This window comes from Panthera uncia, assembly GCF_023721935.1.
Source record: "Panthera uncia isolate 11264 chromosome A3 unlocalized genomic scaffold, Puncia_PCG_1.0 HiC_scaffold_11, whole genome shotgun sequence".
In the NCBI taxonomy this organism is placed as follows: domain Eukaryota; kingdom Metazoa; phylum Chordata; class Mammalia; order Carnivora; family Felidae; genus Panthera; species Panthera uncia.
Genome location: NW_026057578.1, coordinates 89372681 through 89389992, shown reverse-complemented (window position 1 = coordinate 89389992; position 17312 = coordinate 89372681). Strand labels below are relative to the sequence as shown.

The following is a 17312-nucleotide window of genomic DNA, read 5'->3' as shown; positions in this document are numbered from 1 at the left end:
GTCATTTGCAAACATCATTTCCACTTCAAGTATTTCTGTTTTTGTATTCATACACTTGAGTATTTTAACCTGAGTGTATCATCTTAACCCTGATTTTACAATAAGTTTCCCAGAGGGTTGTAAAAATACACTGTTGCTCAGCTCCACCTCAGATCAACTGAATCTGAATCTCTGGGATGGGGAGCTTGGGTACCAGTAGATTATCAAGATCCCCAGGTGATACTAATGTGTAACCAGCATCAAGAAATGCTATATAGCCTGTTGTGAAGGTTTTGAGTCTTAATTCTGTTTTAGGTTATATTAGCTGTCCCTCCCAGCTTTAAAGACATGTCTTTTTATCTTCATATCACATTAAGATCATTAAAACAGGGGCAGTGCAGACAAGACAAAATACAGAGGCCCTGTAGCTGATGACTACAGTGCTTCATGATCAACTTTTTTTTTTTTTTAGTAATTATTCAGCCACTTAAGAATCCCAGTGCAATATGTAATTTTCCCCACGTATTTTAACATTATCCACAAGGAAACTATTAAATGCTTTGGGAGGATGGAGAAACATCTGACCTGCATCATTTCCGTGATCTTAATCTATAAATTAGTACTAGTCTATAAAAAGTAAATCACTTGATTTGATATTCCTTGTTCTTAATGAACATACTGATTTTTAGTGATCACCACTTATCACTTCATAATTCAAGCACTTTTTGTTTTCCTTAGGACTGGTGTCAGGCATTTTGGTCAGTAATTTCTGAATTGTCTCTTTTTTTCTGTTTCAAAAGTTGGAACGTTTTCACGTCTCCAGGCACATGACCTTTTCTATTTCTCAAAGAATTTGGACCATGGGTGCCTCGGTGGCTCAGTCAATTAAACATCTGACTTCAGCTCAGGTCATGAACTTGCAGTTTGTGGGTTCAAGCCCTACATCACGCTCTGTGCTGACAGCTCAAAGCCTGGAGCCTGCTTTGGACTCTGTGTCTCGCTCGCTCTCTGCCCCTTCCCTGTTCATGCTCTGGGTCTCTTTCCCTTTCTCTCAAAAGTAAACATTAAGAAAAAAAAACTTAAAAAAAAAAAAAAAAAAGAATCTGGATCAGTTTGTGGTAAAGTTTAGAACATTTTACTTGAGCCTTGGTGGCTTGACATCCCTAATTAACATTTTAAAGTGCTTCAAATAGTGAAAATTTCTTTTCCCATTTTGTTTACCTTAGTATTTTGCTTAAGAAACTGTTCTTTTTCCAGAAAGTTAAGGTAAATTTCAGCTTAGATCATGCATGAAGAAACTTGTTTTGAGTTGGAAGAGTCCACATTAATGTGGTTTATACTCTATAAAATAACTAAAACTAGGGGCGCCTGGGTGGCTCAGTTGGTTGAGCATCGGACTTTGGCCCAGGTCATGATCTCACAGTTGGTGAGTTTGAGTCCCACATCTGTGCTGTCAACACAGCACTTGCTTTGGATCCTCTGTCTCTCTCTCTCTACTCCACCCATGCTCTCACTCTCTCAAAAGTAAACATGAAAACAAAAAACTAATAAACTAAAGCAAGGCTCTATTAAAAGTTGTCACTTAAATATTCTTCAATGAACCTGATTATTTTCTTTACACTTTTTCACTTATTCATGTGGAAATCACCACAGGACCTTAGAGACTGACTTGGCTGTGTGGTTTTAGTTTCTTTCTCACTCCCTCTATGCTTGGATGTTCTGGGGTAGGGCAGGGCATAATACAGCGTCCGTCTTTGTGAGTCTTAACTGGCCTCTCCCCCATCATTCTCACGTCTACAGTTCTCATTGACTCAGCAACTCCCTGTTCAGCTCTCCACATCCCTACTCCCCTCACAATCTCAGAGCTTCTGGAAGTGAGAAATACCCCTCAACAAAAAGTCAGCAACAACATCTGATGAATAAGAGAGCTCAAAGATAAAATGAAGTGGTATCAGTATATTTTCTGAAACTTCTAGACTTGGTTAATTTTCTAATTTATATTTAATCTCTATAAAAATAATTTTCTTTCATAATGGATGTAAGTTTTGAGCTGTGTAGTTAGATTCTATCAGAACAGTGAAAAAATTAGAAAAATGTGCCTTTTTATTTTATTTAAATACAGGGAATATGTATTTCTGTTGGTGTTTGGTTTTCAGTGTCTCCTTCTTTGTTTCTTTCAGTAAATATCCCTGATGCAGCTTTTATTCAGGCAGCCCGCAGGAAACGTGAATTGGCCAGGACCCAAGAAGACTATATTTCTTTGGATGTAAAACATACCTCTATCATCACTGGGATGAAGAAAAACAGTGATGAAGATCCTGAGAGTGAGCCTGATGACCATGAAAAGAGAATACCGTTTACCCCAAAGCCTCAAACACTTAGACAAAGGATGGCTGATGAAACAAGTACATACTTAATTTATTTACAATATGTGAACATTAAGGGATTTTTCGCTGGAATATACTATCATGATCAAATCTCCATAAAAACTTAATGTAATGTCTCATATTTTAAAAGGTGTTAGAAGTTGGTTTTTATTTAATACCAATTTGGTCAATGACATCATAGTCTGTAAAAGATAAATCTATTAAAATACTATTACCAAACATAATGTGTAATAATATTTAATATTGTCTGACCTCCACTTGATCTTTTTTGACAGATTAAAAAATTGTGCAGTCTTATTTTTGATATTGAAAACTTTCATTATAACCTTTGTAAAGATTTTTTTTTTTAACATGGAAGCATATACAGAGATTTTAGGCTTCATTTATTAAAATCTCCCCTGCTCTAATAAAAAATTTCCTCAACCAATAGTCTTTGGATCTCAAAGGACTATTCTCACATTTCTCATTTATAAACAATAATATGTTTTACCAAAATTTTTTCACTTCAAATAATATTTTTTCGGAATGAGACTTTTGGTTCTTTATAACCCAGAAATTATTTTTCAATATTTAGATTCTCAGGTAGAATTTATAATCTCTGGGAGCACCTGGGTGGCTCAGTAGGTTAAGCATCTGATTCTTGATTTCCGCTCAGGTCATGATCTCATGGTTCATGAGATCGAGCGCAGAGCCTGCTTGGGATTCTCTGCTTCTCTGTCTGCCCCTCCCCTGCTCGTGTGTGGGTTCTTGCTGTTTCTCAAGATAAATAAGCATTTAAAAAAAAGAATTTATAATCTCTGTTAAGGAATACCAAATGTTTCATTTTTTTTCAAGTTTTTTTTCTCCATATGTGAAACTATGGAAGTGTTTTTAGTGGGACAGTTTGGTGATGAGTACAGATTCCCAGATTCAGGTCTCCACTTCAGCACATTCCTCAGACAAGTTATTATTAAATTCCTGATAGCAGTGTCCTCATTATAAAATAAGGATGATAATAGTGCTTTCTTCCCTGAATTGTGAAGGATAAGTTAACATATGTAAAGCTGCTAAGCCAGCAGCACATTATAAGCCCCCCAAAAATGTTAGCTGATGCTATTAGAATGCAAAAATACCATTCATGATTTTTTTTTTTTCCCCTAGCACCTAGAAATGAAGAAACAAGTGAAGAAAGTCAGGAAGATGAAACTCAAGATATTTGGGAACGGCAGCAGATGAGGAAAGCAGTTAAAATCACAGAGGTAATAATTTTTTTATACCATGTGTATTAATTTTCTGTGGCTGCTATAACAAATTATCACAAATTTGATGGCTTAAAATTGACATTGATTTTCTCACAGTTGTGGAGGCTAGAAATCTGAAAGCAAGGTGTTAGCAGGACTGTGCACCCTTTGAAGACCTAGGGGCAAGAATCTTCTCTTGTCTTTCAAATTCTGGTCACTCTAGGTGTTCCTTGCTTTGTGACTGCATAACCCCTTGCTGTCTCCTTCACATGGCCTTCTTCTCTGTGCTTCTATGTGTCTTTTACAAGAACACTTAACATTGGATTTAGGGCCCACTTAGATAATGCAGGATGTTCTCATCTTGAGATACTTCGCTTAATTACAAACAGAGAGACTCTTTTTCCAAATACTTCATATTCACAGGTTCTAGGGGTTAGGACATAGACCTATCTTTCGGTCACTGTTCAACTCACTACACCTTATATACCATGTTCTTTTCCCACTAGATTATAAACACCTTCCACATATTAGGCCATTTAAGGGGACCATTTTTTTTAATCTTTAGTTTTATGGTGACTGCAACGTACGGTGGGTGTGTAAATATAAAGTTTAAACAAATATGTTTAGGGTTAAACTAATAAAAAATAATTGTTCTTGAGCTCAAAAGTCCTGGATTTGGGTTCTGGCTACACCACTGAAATATATGCTCCGTGAGGTCGAGAATTATAAACTATTCAGTGTTTTATCCTTCTGTGCCTAATGTTGTGAGTGGTCAATAAATATTTGTGAAACTTTGAGCAAATTATTTAATTTTCTTTTTTTTTTTTTTTTATAGTGTTTATTTTTGAGAAAGAGACAGAGTGTGAGCGGTGGGGGGGAGCAGAGAGAAGGGGAGACAGAATCTGAAGCAGGCTCCAGGCTCTGAGCTGTCAGCACAGAGCTCGATGCAGGGCTTGAACCCAGGAGCCATGAGATAATGACCTGAGCTGAAGTCAGATGCCTAATGAACTGAGCTACTGAGGCTCCCCAAAGTTTCTAAATCTGTTTTTTCTTCAATAAAATGGGAAGATAATGTTACCTACATGAGTAGGTGGCTATAAGTCTCAAAATCATAATGATTTAAAATAAAGTGCTGATACATTACATAAATATAAAGTTATTATTTTTTAATCTGTTTAACAGTAATGCTTTGAGGGGCACCTGAGTGGCTCAGTTGGTTAAGTGTCCGACTTTTGATTTCAGCCCCAGTCATGGTCTCATAGTCATGAGATCTCATGTTGGGTTTCACACTGGACATGGAGCCTGCTTAAGAATTTCTCCCTCTGCCCCTCCCCTGCTTGCACACACACAAGAAACAAAGCAAAAAACAGTGCTTTGAAAGATTATTTGCTCTTCTAAATAAAGTATTGTTAAGATCTCCGTGTTATTAAAACTAAGAAGCTAAGTAAAGGGAAGTCTTTGGTTGTAACAATATTTAGAAATCTCTGACCAGAGAAATGATTTAGAGGGCTATTTTTATAACTATAATAGGTTTAGGTTCCCCCTCCCCTTTTTAGTAAAATCAGTGTAACAACAGAATGAAAAAAAAATACTTGGAGAAAAAAACATGTCACAGTCCTTACTCTGCTCAGGTTTGTGTAATTCCTTTTTAAGTATTTGTTTAATTATAGGCATAGTGTATATCAGAAATTCCCAGACTTCCCATTCATGGAACCCACAGTGTCTTTAACTTTATTCTGATGCCCTTAGGCCAAAAGAAGTACTAAAGCAATTCCATTTATTGAGTACTTAGGGCGATAGAACTTAATACTATTTATGTCCTAATAACTCAGTAGTCTTTGGAAAAAATAACACTGATAGATTGAAGAAAAAAAATCTTTTAATTTCATTTTTAAATAACCACACTTACTAATGAAATGTGTGCACCTCTTGGGCACTGCATGACATCTCAAGATTAGACACTGCCATTCTCCTTTCTAAATTGATTTTCAGTAGGTACTTGCTTTTTATTATATCCACCAAAAACCCACCTTCACTAATAAGACTTCATCAAAGGACTGTAGCACAATCTAATGTTGGAGCTATGAACTAGTTAAAACTAGTAGTTCAATAAATGATGAATATGTATTCCCTGAAAATATTTAAAATATTTATATTTAAAATGTATATTTAAGAGCACCTGGGTGGCTCAGTTGGTTAAGCGTCCAACTTCAGCTCAGGTCATGATCTTGCAGTTCGTGGGTTCAAGCCCTGTGTCAGGCTCTGTGCTGACAGCTCAGAGCCTGGAGCCTGCTTTGGATTCTGTGTCTCTTTCTCTCTCTGTTCCTCCCCTGCTCATGCTCTGTCTCTCTCTCTCTCTTTCTCAAAAATAAAGATTAAAAAAAAAATTTTTTAAATAAATAAAATGTATATTTAAGATATTTCATAGCATCCCTCTGAGTTCACGTGGATGCCTTGGCATGTAGTTTGGGAACCACAATAGCATACAATTTCAAATTCTGGTTTGTTTGCTTGACATGTTATAAATGTTTTCCCCTGTTTCTATTACATAGTTATAACTAATTTTAAAATTGCATAATATGGGGAGCATCCAGGTGGCTTTTTGGTCAAGGGTCTAACTCTTGATTTCGGCTCAGGTCGTGATCCTGGGGTCATGGCATTGAGCCCCACGTCAGGCTCCTCACTGAGCATGGAATCTGCTTAAGATTCCCTCTGTCTCTCCCTCTGCCCCTCTCCCCCTCTCCCCACTTGTGCACTCTCTCTTTCTCTCTCTAAAATAAATAATAACCAAAAAGCAAGCTTTTGTGAAAAGTAAGATTTTGTAATTTGCCTCTTGCATGCATATTTAAAGTTCCACATTTTAAAACTGTGAGAATTATAAAAACATTTTATTGTAACTATGAAAAATGTCAAAGGCATGGAATTTTGAGCTGGTGAGACATTGGATACCCAGTCTTCTCTCATGCTGTTGATATTTGTAACATTAATGAGTTTTTTAAAACAATACAAATTTTCATATTTTCAGGGACGAGACCTAGATCTTTCCTACAACAGTGAATCTCAGACAGTGAAGAAGTTTGATACTTCCACTTCATTTCCACCAGTAAATTTAGAAATTATAAAGAAGCAATTAAATACTAGGTAAGTAGTATTGATTTTAAAATAATTTGTCCCAGACATTTAATAGTGAAAAAAGCACTGTTCTTTTTAATTATTAAGTACAAACACTAATATTAAACATATTTGTAGGAAAAAATAGCATCACCTGTGTTACCCCACTAGTACAACTGATTTCCTTTCTATATAGGTCATTTTAATCTTTATAATAGATACATACCACATGGTTAAAATTCATAAGTATTAAATTCTTGTTTTAATATTTTTGTAAGCTTGTATCTGCATTGTTAAATAACCTTTAATTTTTAAAAATAATAAGTTGGGAGTGATGGCAAGATGCCATAGTAGGAAACTCCATACCTCATTTCCTCCTAGAATACCAACTTAGCAATATACAGTCCAAAAAGCCTTTATGAGAACTCCAGAAACCAGTTAGAAAGTTGCACTACCCCAAACAAGCTCAAAGCCAAGAAGAGCCACATTGTAATGGGTAAGAAAGCCATTTCATTTCAGTGGCATCAGCCACTCTTGCAAGCCCACACTGCTTGTGAGAGAGCAAAAAAGCCCAGCTCACAGCTTCTCCATTGAGAGGAAAAAAGAAGAGTGAAACATACATCTAATGTTTGGGCTTTTGGAGGAACTGCCTGAGGGACTGTTTCCTGCCTTGTCTATGTCAGCATCCTGAATGTCATACCTTGGATATCTGGGGGCCACAGAGAACAAAAGAGAGCTCAGTTGCTGCACACCCAGAAAGCCTAGAGGACTTCAGACAAACACCAAAGGGAGCAAGAGACTACAAACACCTAAAAAACCCACAAATTCATATAGGGAAGTTTCATATAGAAACCCAGAGGAGATGTATTCCTTGTAAAAGATTTGAGAAGACCTCTCCCTGCCCTCCAGATCTCTAGCCAGGCTGATTGGTGATGTTCTTCCACTATATGAAGCTATTTCCCTTAAGTGCATTTTCAAATGTACAAGACAACAAAAAATAACAAGAGACGGAGAAATCGGGAAACCTGGCACAACCAAAGGAGCAAAATAAATCTCTAGAACCAATTCTAAAGAAACAGAGATCTATGAATTACTTGACAAACAATTCAGAATAATCTACTTCTAGAAGCTGAATGTGCTAGAAGAGAACACACACAACAATATCAGCGAAACAATACATGAACAAGGTGAGAATATCAACAAAACAAAACTATTAAAAAAAAAAAATTCTGTAGCCAAACAATACAGTAAGTGAATTGAAAAATTCACTAGAGGGGGTCAACAACCTACTTGATCCAGCAGAAGAAAGAAGCAGTAACATCAAAGGCCATTGGTTTGAAATTACAAGTCAGAGGAACAGAAAGAAAAAAGAATGAAGAAAAATGAAGAAAACATAAGATACTTACAGGACACATCAAGCAGAACAATGTACACATTATGGAAGTCCACATAGGAGAAGAGAGTGGAGCAGGAACTTGTCTGAAGATCTAATGGCCAAAAACTTACCAATCTGAGAAAGGAAGTAGACATCCAGGTTCAAGCTCAAAAGATTAGAAGGATAAACCAGAGAAGCTCACACTGAGACAATCAAATTTTCAAAGGCAGAAAAAATTTTGAAAGCAGCGAGACAAAAGCACCTTTTCACATAATAGGGAGCCCCCTAAGATTATCAGTAGATTTCTCAACAGAAGCTTTATAAGCTGGAAGGATTGGGATGATATGTACAAAGTGCTGAAAGAAACTCCCAGCCAAGATAATTATAACCAGTAAAAATGTCCTTCAACAATGAAGGAAAAATAAAGACCTCAGATAAATAAAAACCAAGGGAGTCCATTACCACTAGAATTGCCTTACAAAAAATTGTTATTACAAGTCCTTCAAGGACCGCCTGGGTGGCTCATTCAGTTAAATGCTGACTTCAGCTCAGGTCATGAACTTGCAGTTCATGGGTTCAAGCCCCACGTCAGACTCTGTGCTGACGACTCAGAGTCTGGACCCTGCTTCGAATTCTGTATCTCCCTCTCTCTCTGCCCCTCCCCTGCTTGCTCGCTCTCTCATTCTCTCTCATTCTCTCTCATTCTCTCTCATTCTCTCTCATTCTCTCTCATTCTCTCTCATTCTCTCTCATTCTCTCTCATTCTCTCTCATTCTCTCTCATTCTCTCTCATTCTCTCTCATTCTCTCTCATTCTCAAAAATAAATAAACATTGGCACAAAAACAGACACTCAGATCAACAGAATAGAGAACCCAGAAACAGACCCACAAGTATATGGCCAACTAATCTTTGACAAAGCAGGAAAGAATATCCAATGGAATAAAGACAGTCTCTTCAGCAAATGGTGCTGGGAAAACTGGACAGCGACATGCAGAAAAAAGAACCTGGGCCACTTTCTTACATCACACACAAAAATAAACTCAAAATGGATGAAAGACCTCAACATAAGACAGCCCAAAATCCTTGAGGAGAAAGCAGGCAAAAACCTCTTTGACCTTGGCCACAGCAACTTCTTACTCAGCATGTCTCCAGAGGTAAGGGAAACAAAAGCAAAAATGAACTGTTGGGACCTCATCAAAATAAAAAGCTTCTGCACTGCGAAGGAAACACTCAGCAGAACTAAAAGGCAACTGATGGAGTGGGAGAAGATATTTGTAAACGACATATCAGATAAAGGGTTAGTATCCAAAATCTATAAAGAACTCAAACTCAACACCAAAAACAAATAATCCGGTGAAGAAGTGGGCAAAAGACATGAATAGACACTTCTCCAAAGAAGACATCCAGGTGGCCAACCAACACATGAAAAAATGCTCAACATCACTCATCATCAGGGAAATACAAATCAAAACCACAATGAGATACCATGTCACACCTGTCAGAATGGCTAACATTAACAATTCAGACAACAACAGATGTTGGCGAGGATGCGGAGAGAGGGTCTCTTTTGCGCTGCTGGTGGGAATGCAAACTGGTGCAGCCACTCTGGAAAACAGTATGGAGCATCCTCAAAAAATTAAAATTATAACTACCCTACAACCCAGCAATTGCACTACTAGGTTTTTATCCAAGAGATACAGGTATGCAGTTTTGAAGGGGCACATGCAGACCAGTTTTATAGCAGCAATATCAACAATAACCAAGAATGGAAAGAGCCCTAATGTCCATCGATGGATGAATGGATAAAGAAGATGTGGTGTATGTATATACAATGGAGAATTACTCAGCAATCAAAAAGAATGAAATCTTGCCATTTGCAACTACATGGATGGAACTGGAGGATATTATGCTAAGTGAAATTAGAGAAAGACGAATATCATGACTTCACTCATGTGAGGACTTTAAGAGACAAAACAGATGAACATAAGGGAAGGGAAACAAAAATAATATAAAAACATGGAGGAGGGCAAAACCTAAGAGACTCTTAAATATGGAGAACAAACAGAGGGTTACTGGTAGGGTTGTGGGAGGGGGGATGGGCTAAGTGAGTAAGGGGCACTAAGGAATCTACTCCTGAAATCATTGTTGCACTATATGCTAACTACCTTGGATGTAAATTAAAAAAAAAAAAAAAAGTTGAACAAGAATTAAATAACAGAAAGCTTATATTTGAGTTCTATGTCTTTGACTCAATAAGTAACCTTAAACAGATCATTTTTCCTTTTTATGTTTTAGTTTCTGTTAAAAGAAGGATATAATCCGTATATGACTTAGGTCATAGATGGGATCATGATGTGAAATCGTTTATTACAACCATAAGAGACTCTTAAATATAGAGAACAAACTGAGGGTTAATAGGGGGGAGGCAGAAAGGTTGATGGGAGGGGAGAGGGGAAAATGGGTGATGAGCATTGAAGAAGGCACTGGGATGAGCACTGGGTGTTGTATGTAAGCAATGAGTCATGGGCATCTACCCCCGAAACCAAGAGCACACTGTATACAGTGTATATTAGCCAACTTGACAATAAATTACATTAAAAATATAATAAAATAATAATAAAATAAAAAACAGACAAATATTAGAATTTTTTTTAAAAAGAGAGTCCTTCAAGATGTGACTAAAAGGGCTGCCATTGGACATGTTCCTCCTCGGCGCAACTTGAACACCGGGTCCGACCCCAACCATGGGTCACTGCTAGAGCAGTAAGACTAAGGACTGAGATAAAGATCAAGAGGAGCAGTTGCTACTGCTTGACCCTAGAAGCCCCCCTACCAAAGCCTTCAATGGAGCTGAGCCCAACTACCAGCCTGCCTTCCACTCACATAGATGAGCAGGCCCTGCTCTCCCCATGCTTGCTAAGGGAGCCAGCAATATCATTGACATGTCTGCTACAGACTCCCAGGGCATGAAGCAGCACAAGTACACAGGCCAGGCAAGAGAGTACGGCACCCACTTGGCTGTGCTGAGCAGCCTAACCCACTGGGAGAAGCTGCTGCCGCTGCCATGCCTTACCAGCCAGTCCCAAGTGCTGGCCAGCAAGCCCATCTCCTTTTCTGACTTGCAGTGGGTCTCCAGGATAGCTGCTTATGCCTACAGTGCACTTTCTCAAATCCAAGCAGACGCGAAAGAGGAGCTGATTGTATAGTTTGGGATCCCATGAAGAGGGAGATTCTTGGACTGCTCTTTTATCACCTGTCTCTACCCTGCTTCACTGTAGTTCAAGTAGTACCTAACTTCTCTACCCTAGTTTCACTGTAGTTCAAATAGTACCCTAATCTGGTACTAATCACAGAGAAGAGTATGGAGGAGGAGAAGAGTGAGGCTGGAAGTCTGAGCAAGTGAGGATGGGGCAAGAGAGGGTAAAACCATTTGGGACTGGCATTCAAAGCCCTGGCTAGGGATGGGTGGGGGTTAAAAGGTTAGGACTTAGCCTTCACTGTCACTGGGAAGGTAGAGGTACCACTGTGAAGTGATCCCTAGGGGGACTGTGGGAGCCCCTTTCTACCCTTTCTCTTGGCCTCACTCCTGTTCCCCTCTCCATGACTTAGTATTCACATGCACCTCACTAGGGTTTGTAGCCAGGCTCTAGACAAGCTTGAATGTGAATTAATTTTGTATTTCTAGCACCTTGGGTTTTTACATGTTTGGGATTCTGGTTTGGTTTATCACCCTGAATAAAGGAAGTGTACTTTAAAAAAAAAAAAAGTCCTTCGAGTTCAAATGGAAGGAGGCCAGCCAGTAGCATGAAGCATATGAAAATCTAAGGCTGTCTGGGGTGCCTCACTAGCTTAGTCAGTAGGCGAGCATACAACTCTTGATTTCAGGGTTGTGAGTTCAAGTCCCATGTTTGGTGCAGAGTTTACTTAAAGAAAATAATAATTTGACACAGCTTTGGTTTAAAATACATATATATAAAGCTGGTAAAGATTAAGTAGACAAATAGAGAATCGTGTAGTATTCTAAGAGTGATGTAAAAATCAGTTCAGGTATAAAATTTAAAAGATAAACACAAAAAACTATAACATTGTTAATGAATAAAAATTTTTTAAATGTGATTTGGGACATCAGTAACAAGTGGAAGAAATAAGGAATAAGAATTTTTGTATGTGATTGAAGTTGTTATCAGCTTAAAATAGATTATTAGAACTATGTTTTTTGTAATCCCCATGGTGTGTGCACACACACACACAAATGCATAGAAGCACAAAAGAAAATGAGAAAAGACTGAGGGCATGTCACTACAAATTCAGAACACTAAGGTAGCAAGAGAGGAAAAGGCACAAAATAACTACAAGCTAGAGAACAATTTACAGGGGCACCTGGGTGCCTCATTGAGCATCCGAATCTTGATTTCTGCTCAGGTCATAATCTCACAGGTTCATGAGATTAAGCCTCACATTAGGCTCAGCACCAACAGCAGGGAGCTTGCTTGGGATTCTCTCTCTCCCTCTCTCTGCCCCTCCCCCAGTAGTGTGCATGGGTGCTTTCGCTCTCAAAATAAACTTTAAAACAAAAAAGCAGTTTACAAAATGGCAATAGCAGGTCCTTCTGTATTAATATTACTTTACAGTCAAAAAGCAGAATGGCTGAATGGATTAAAAAAATCAAAATCCAATTCTGTCTGTAAGAGACGGACGTAGATTTAAGAATACATAGAGACTGAGATTGAAAGGATTGAGAAATATATCACATGCAAATAGTACACTAAAGAACAGTAGTGGCATAAAAACTATTTGAGAGAGAGACAGGGTGCAGGAGGAGGAGGGGCAGAGAGAGGGAGACACAGAATTTGAAGCAGGCTCCAGGCTCTGAGCTGTCAGCACAGAGCCCAACGTGGGGCTTGAACTCGCGAACCGTGAGATCATGACCTGAGCCAAAGTTGGATGCTCAACTGACTGAGCTACCCAGGCTCCCCGTTAAAAACTATTTTAAAAGACAATGACATAGGATATAAAGGGATCAGTTTATCAGGAATTGTAGTAAACAATTATATATGCCTCTAACATTACAGCACCTGTGTAAAGCAAATACTGACAGAGCTGAAGAGAGAAATAGTAACACAGTAATAATATTAGACTTCAGTATCCCACTTTCTATAATGGATAGAAAATCCAGGCAGAAAATCAATGAGGAAACTGTGATCTTGAACAAAATGGACCTAACCAGACATACAGAACATTTCTACCCAACAGCAGCAGAATATACATTCTTTTCAAGCACACATGGAATACTCTTCAAGGTAGATCAAATGTGAGGTAGCAGACAAGTCTTAACAAGTTTAATATTGAAGTCTTTCCAAGTATCTTTTCCAAACACAATGGAATGAAACTGTAAGTCAGGAAGAAAAGCAAAAATTCATAAATATGTAGAAATTAAACCACATTTGAACAGCTAGTGGATCAAAGAAGAAATCAAATTAGAAATTTTAAAATCTCTTGAGAAAAATGAAAGCAAATGCTCAATATACCAAAACAGGGAACACAGCTAAAGCATTACTGAGAGGGAAATTTATAGCAATAAACACTTATATTAGAAAGGAAGAAAGATCTCAAATCAACAACCTAACTTTACACCTCAGTGAACTAGAAAAAGAACTAAGTGCAAAATTAACAGAAGGAAGGAAATGATAAAGATTAAAGCAGAGGTAACAGAAAATACACAACAAAAAAATCAACAAAGTTGGGTTTGTTTTTTTGTGTGAGAGATTAGTAAAATTGACAAAAATTGATCTTTAGCTCTATACTAAGTAAAAAACGGAGTGGGCTCAAATCAAAAACTTAAAACATGTCACAGAAATTAAAAGGATCATGAGAGAGAGACTAATATGGACAATTATACACCAACAAATTTGATAACCAAGAAGAAATTGTTAAATTTCTAGAGATGTACAACCTACCAAGACTGATTCATGAGGAAATTAAAAATCTAATCAAACCTATTACTGGTAAGGTGATTGAATCAAAACCTTACTAGCTAAAGCCCAGGATAACATGGTCTCACTGGAGAATTCTACCAAGCATTTAAAGATGAATTAACACTATTCCTTCTCAAACCCTTCCAGAAAACTGAAGAAGAGAGAACACTTCCAAACCCATTTTATGAAGTCAGTGTTACCTTAATCCCAAAGCCCAGACAAAAATATTAACAAGAAAATTATAGGCCACTAACCCTGACTAATACTGATACAAAAGTCCTCAACAAAACACTAGCAAACCTAATTCAACAACATATTAAAGGGATTCTGCATCATGACCAAGTGAGATCTACTTAATACAAGGATGATTGGTAGCAAAAATCAGTTCGTGTGATACACTACATTAACAGGATGAAGGACAGAAACCACATGATCATCTCAGTTGATGGCAGAAAAAGCACCTGACAAAATTCAATACCCTTTCATGATAAAAACAACCAACTAGGGATAGAAGGAAATTTATGAACATAATAAAGTCCGTATAGGAAGAGCCCACAACTAATATAAGCCATGGTGAAAAACCAAAAGCTTTTCCTGTAAGATTAGGAACAAGGCATGGACCCCTATTCTTGCCACTTCTGTGCAACAAAGAATTAGAAGTCCTATCCAGAGAATTCAGGCAAGTAAAAGAAATAAAGGACAGCCAAATAAGAAAGGAAGAAGTAAAATTAACTCTATATAGATATGATCTTATATGTCATAAACTCTAAATAGACTCCACACACACACAACTCTGTTAGAACTAATTCAGCAAATTTGCAGGATACAAAATCAACACAAAAAGTTATGGTTCTATGGACTAACCATAAAAAATCCAAAGAGTGTGTTTAAAAAAAGTAATTTACAATAGCATCAGAAAGAATAAAATTCAGGAATAAACTTAATGAAGGAGTTAAAAGATTTGTACAATGAAAACTATAAAACATTGCTGGAAGAAATTGAAGAAGACATAAATAGACATTTCATGTTCATGGATTAGAAGACTTAATATTGTTAAAATACCCAGTTTTACCCAAAGCAGTCAACAGATACAGTACATTCCCTATCAAATTTTCAGTGGCAATTTTTGCAGAAATAGGAAAAAAATTCTAAAATTCATATGGAATCTGGAAGGACTCAAGACTGTTTTGATTATTCAAACCAATAATCAAAACAGTCTTGAGAAAGAAAAGCATAGGCAATACAAGCAAAAATAAACTAGTGGGACTACATCAAACTAAAACTAAAGAGCCTCTGCTCAGCAAAGGAAATAATGAACGGTGAAAAGGCACACTGTGGAGTAAGAAAAGAGTTGCAAACTATCTGATCCAAAGTATCGGAACTCGTACAACTCAGCAACAACAAAAATCCAACTGAAAAATAGACATTTCTTAAAGTAGACATACTAGTGGCCAAAAAACATATGAAAAAAATGGTCATCACTAAACATCAGGAAATTATAAATCAAAGCCACAATGATTAGGATGGCCACTGTGAAAACAATAAGTGTTCTCATGGATGCAAAGGAAAGGGAACCCTTACACGCTATTGATGAGACTGTAAAATGGTGCCACAGCTGTGAAAAGCAGTATGGAGATTCCTCAAGAGATTAAAAATGGAAATACCATAAGATCCAGCAATTCCACTTTTGTGTTTGTGTGTATGTGCACAAAATAACACAAGACAGAAAACAATTTACAGGGGCGCCTGGGTGCCTCATCAGTTGAGCATCCAACTCTTAGTTTCAGCTCAGGTCATAATCTTACGGGTTCATGGGATTGAGCCCTGCGTAGGGCTGAGCGCTAACAACGTGGAGCCTGCTTGGGATTCTCCCTCTCCTCTCTCTACCCCTCCCCTGTGCACAAGCATGTGCTTATCTCTCTGAGAATAAATAAACCTTTAAAAAAAAAAATATCTTTACATACAGTGGAGTATTATCAATCTTAAAAAAGAAAATCTCAGTATATGCTACAACAAGAACCTTGAGGACTAAATGAAATAAGACATTCACAAAAGGTAAATACTACATTGACTCTATTTACATGATCTTTCTAAAGTATCAAACTTTTAGAAACTGAAAATAGAATGGTGGTTGCCATGGTTAGGAGGAGAGGAAGGAGGAATTGTTGATCAGTGGGTATAAAGTTTCAGTTTTACAAGATGAAAAGTTCTAGAGTTCTGTTCACAACAGTGTGCATAAAGTTAATACTGTACTGCACACTTAAAAATAAGGTTAAGATTATAAATTTTGTTACATGTTTTTTGACTGCAGTAAAATAAGCATATTTTGTTAATATACTTGATTTATAATAATTTACTTAAATATTTCTCTGTTGGACATTCTGACTTCTAAGTTTTCTCTCATAAATAATGCTAAAGATAATGAATGTTCTTGTAAGTTATTTAATCTGTTACATTATTTCTTAAATGTCTGAGGAAAGGTGACCTGGGTAAAATTATGCATATTTTTATGGCTCTTGAAATAGATTGCCAGTCTGGACACATCTAACTTTTATTCTCCTATTAAAACTTATCTCTTAAGTGGAGAGTATTAATATAAATAGTATGTTTTGCTAAAGATAAGGCAAACCCATCATGATAGGTTGTTTTGTCTTAAATATTTTTCTGTTTTACTACTCAGAATCTAGTGTGCTTCTTTAGATATTTGAAAGAATGAGTATGATAGGAAAAGTTTAAATAGTCCTATGTAACATGTGATACAAAGAGAGAACTTGGTTCTCCTGCCAAAGTTAGTATTCATAAAGAACGTTTTCTTTGCCTTTTTTTTTTTTTTAATAGGAACTTTTTTTCTAATACTTGGTAATAGGTTCAAAATTTTCTTACCCTGTGTCTTTTATATAAATCAGCTTTAAAGTAGCTTCACTTCTTAATTATATTGCAGCTAAAATATATTGGTCATAGTTGTTCATTTATATGGTTTGACAAAGAAAAGGACATTCAATAGCATTGTATAGTGAAATAAACATAAAAGTCTTTAGATGATACCAGTTTTTAGATATTAGGCTACCTCTGTATTATAGTGAGTTGGCAAACTCCCCACCCACTCCCTGTTTTGTAAGTAAAGTTTTATTGGGACACAGCCATACTTGTGCATTTACATATTGTCTGTAAATTTGATAGGGCTGCTTTAGCTACATCACAGAATTGAGTAGTTGCAACAGCAACCATATTTCCTATCTGGACCTTTACAGAAAATGTTTGCCA

The 17312-nt window shown here is 37.0% G+C and overlaps 1 protein-coding gene and 1 pseudogene across 5 annotated transcripts in view; both read left to right on the top strand.

Annotated features, from left to right (window-relative positions):
- The window catches only part of GCFC2 (GC-rich sequence DNA-binding factor 2), a 128993-nt gene that overhangs the window by 80173 nt on the left and 31508 nt on the right, over positions 1-17312 (top strand). For all 5 annotated transcript variants that reach the window (XR_007462264.1, XM_049651798.1, XM_049651795.1 and 2 more), the window contains exons 3-5: positions 2160-2384; positions 3507-3604; positions 6612-6727. Coding sequence is in view for 4 of the 5 variants with exons in the window: in XM_049651798.1 (XP_049507755.1) it covers positions 2160-2384; positions 3507-3604; positions 6612-6727 (439 nt within the window). In the remaining variant the exon portion in view is untranslated. The remainder of the gene's footprint in view (positions 1-2159; positions 2385-3506; positions 3605-6611; positions 6728-17312) is intronic.
- LOC125937156 (ragulator complex protein LAMTOR1-like) lies at positions 6735-12745 on the top strand (annotated as a pseudogene).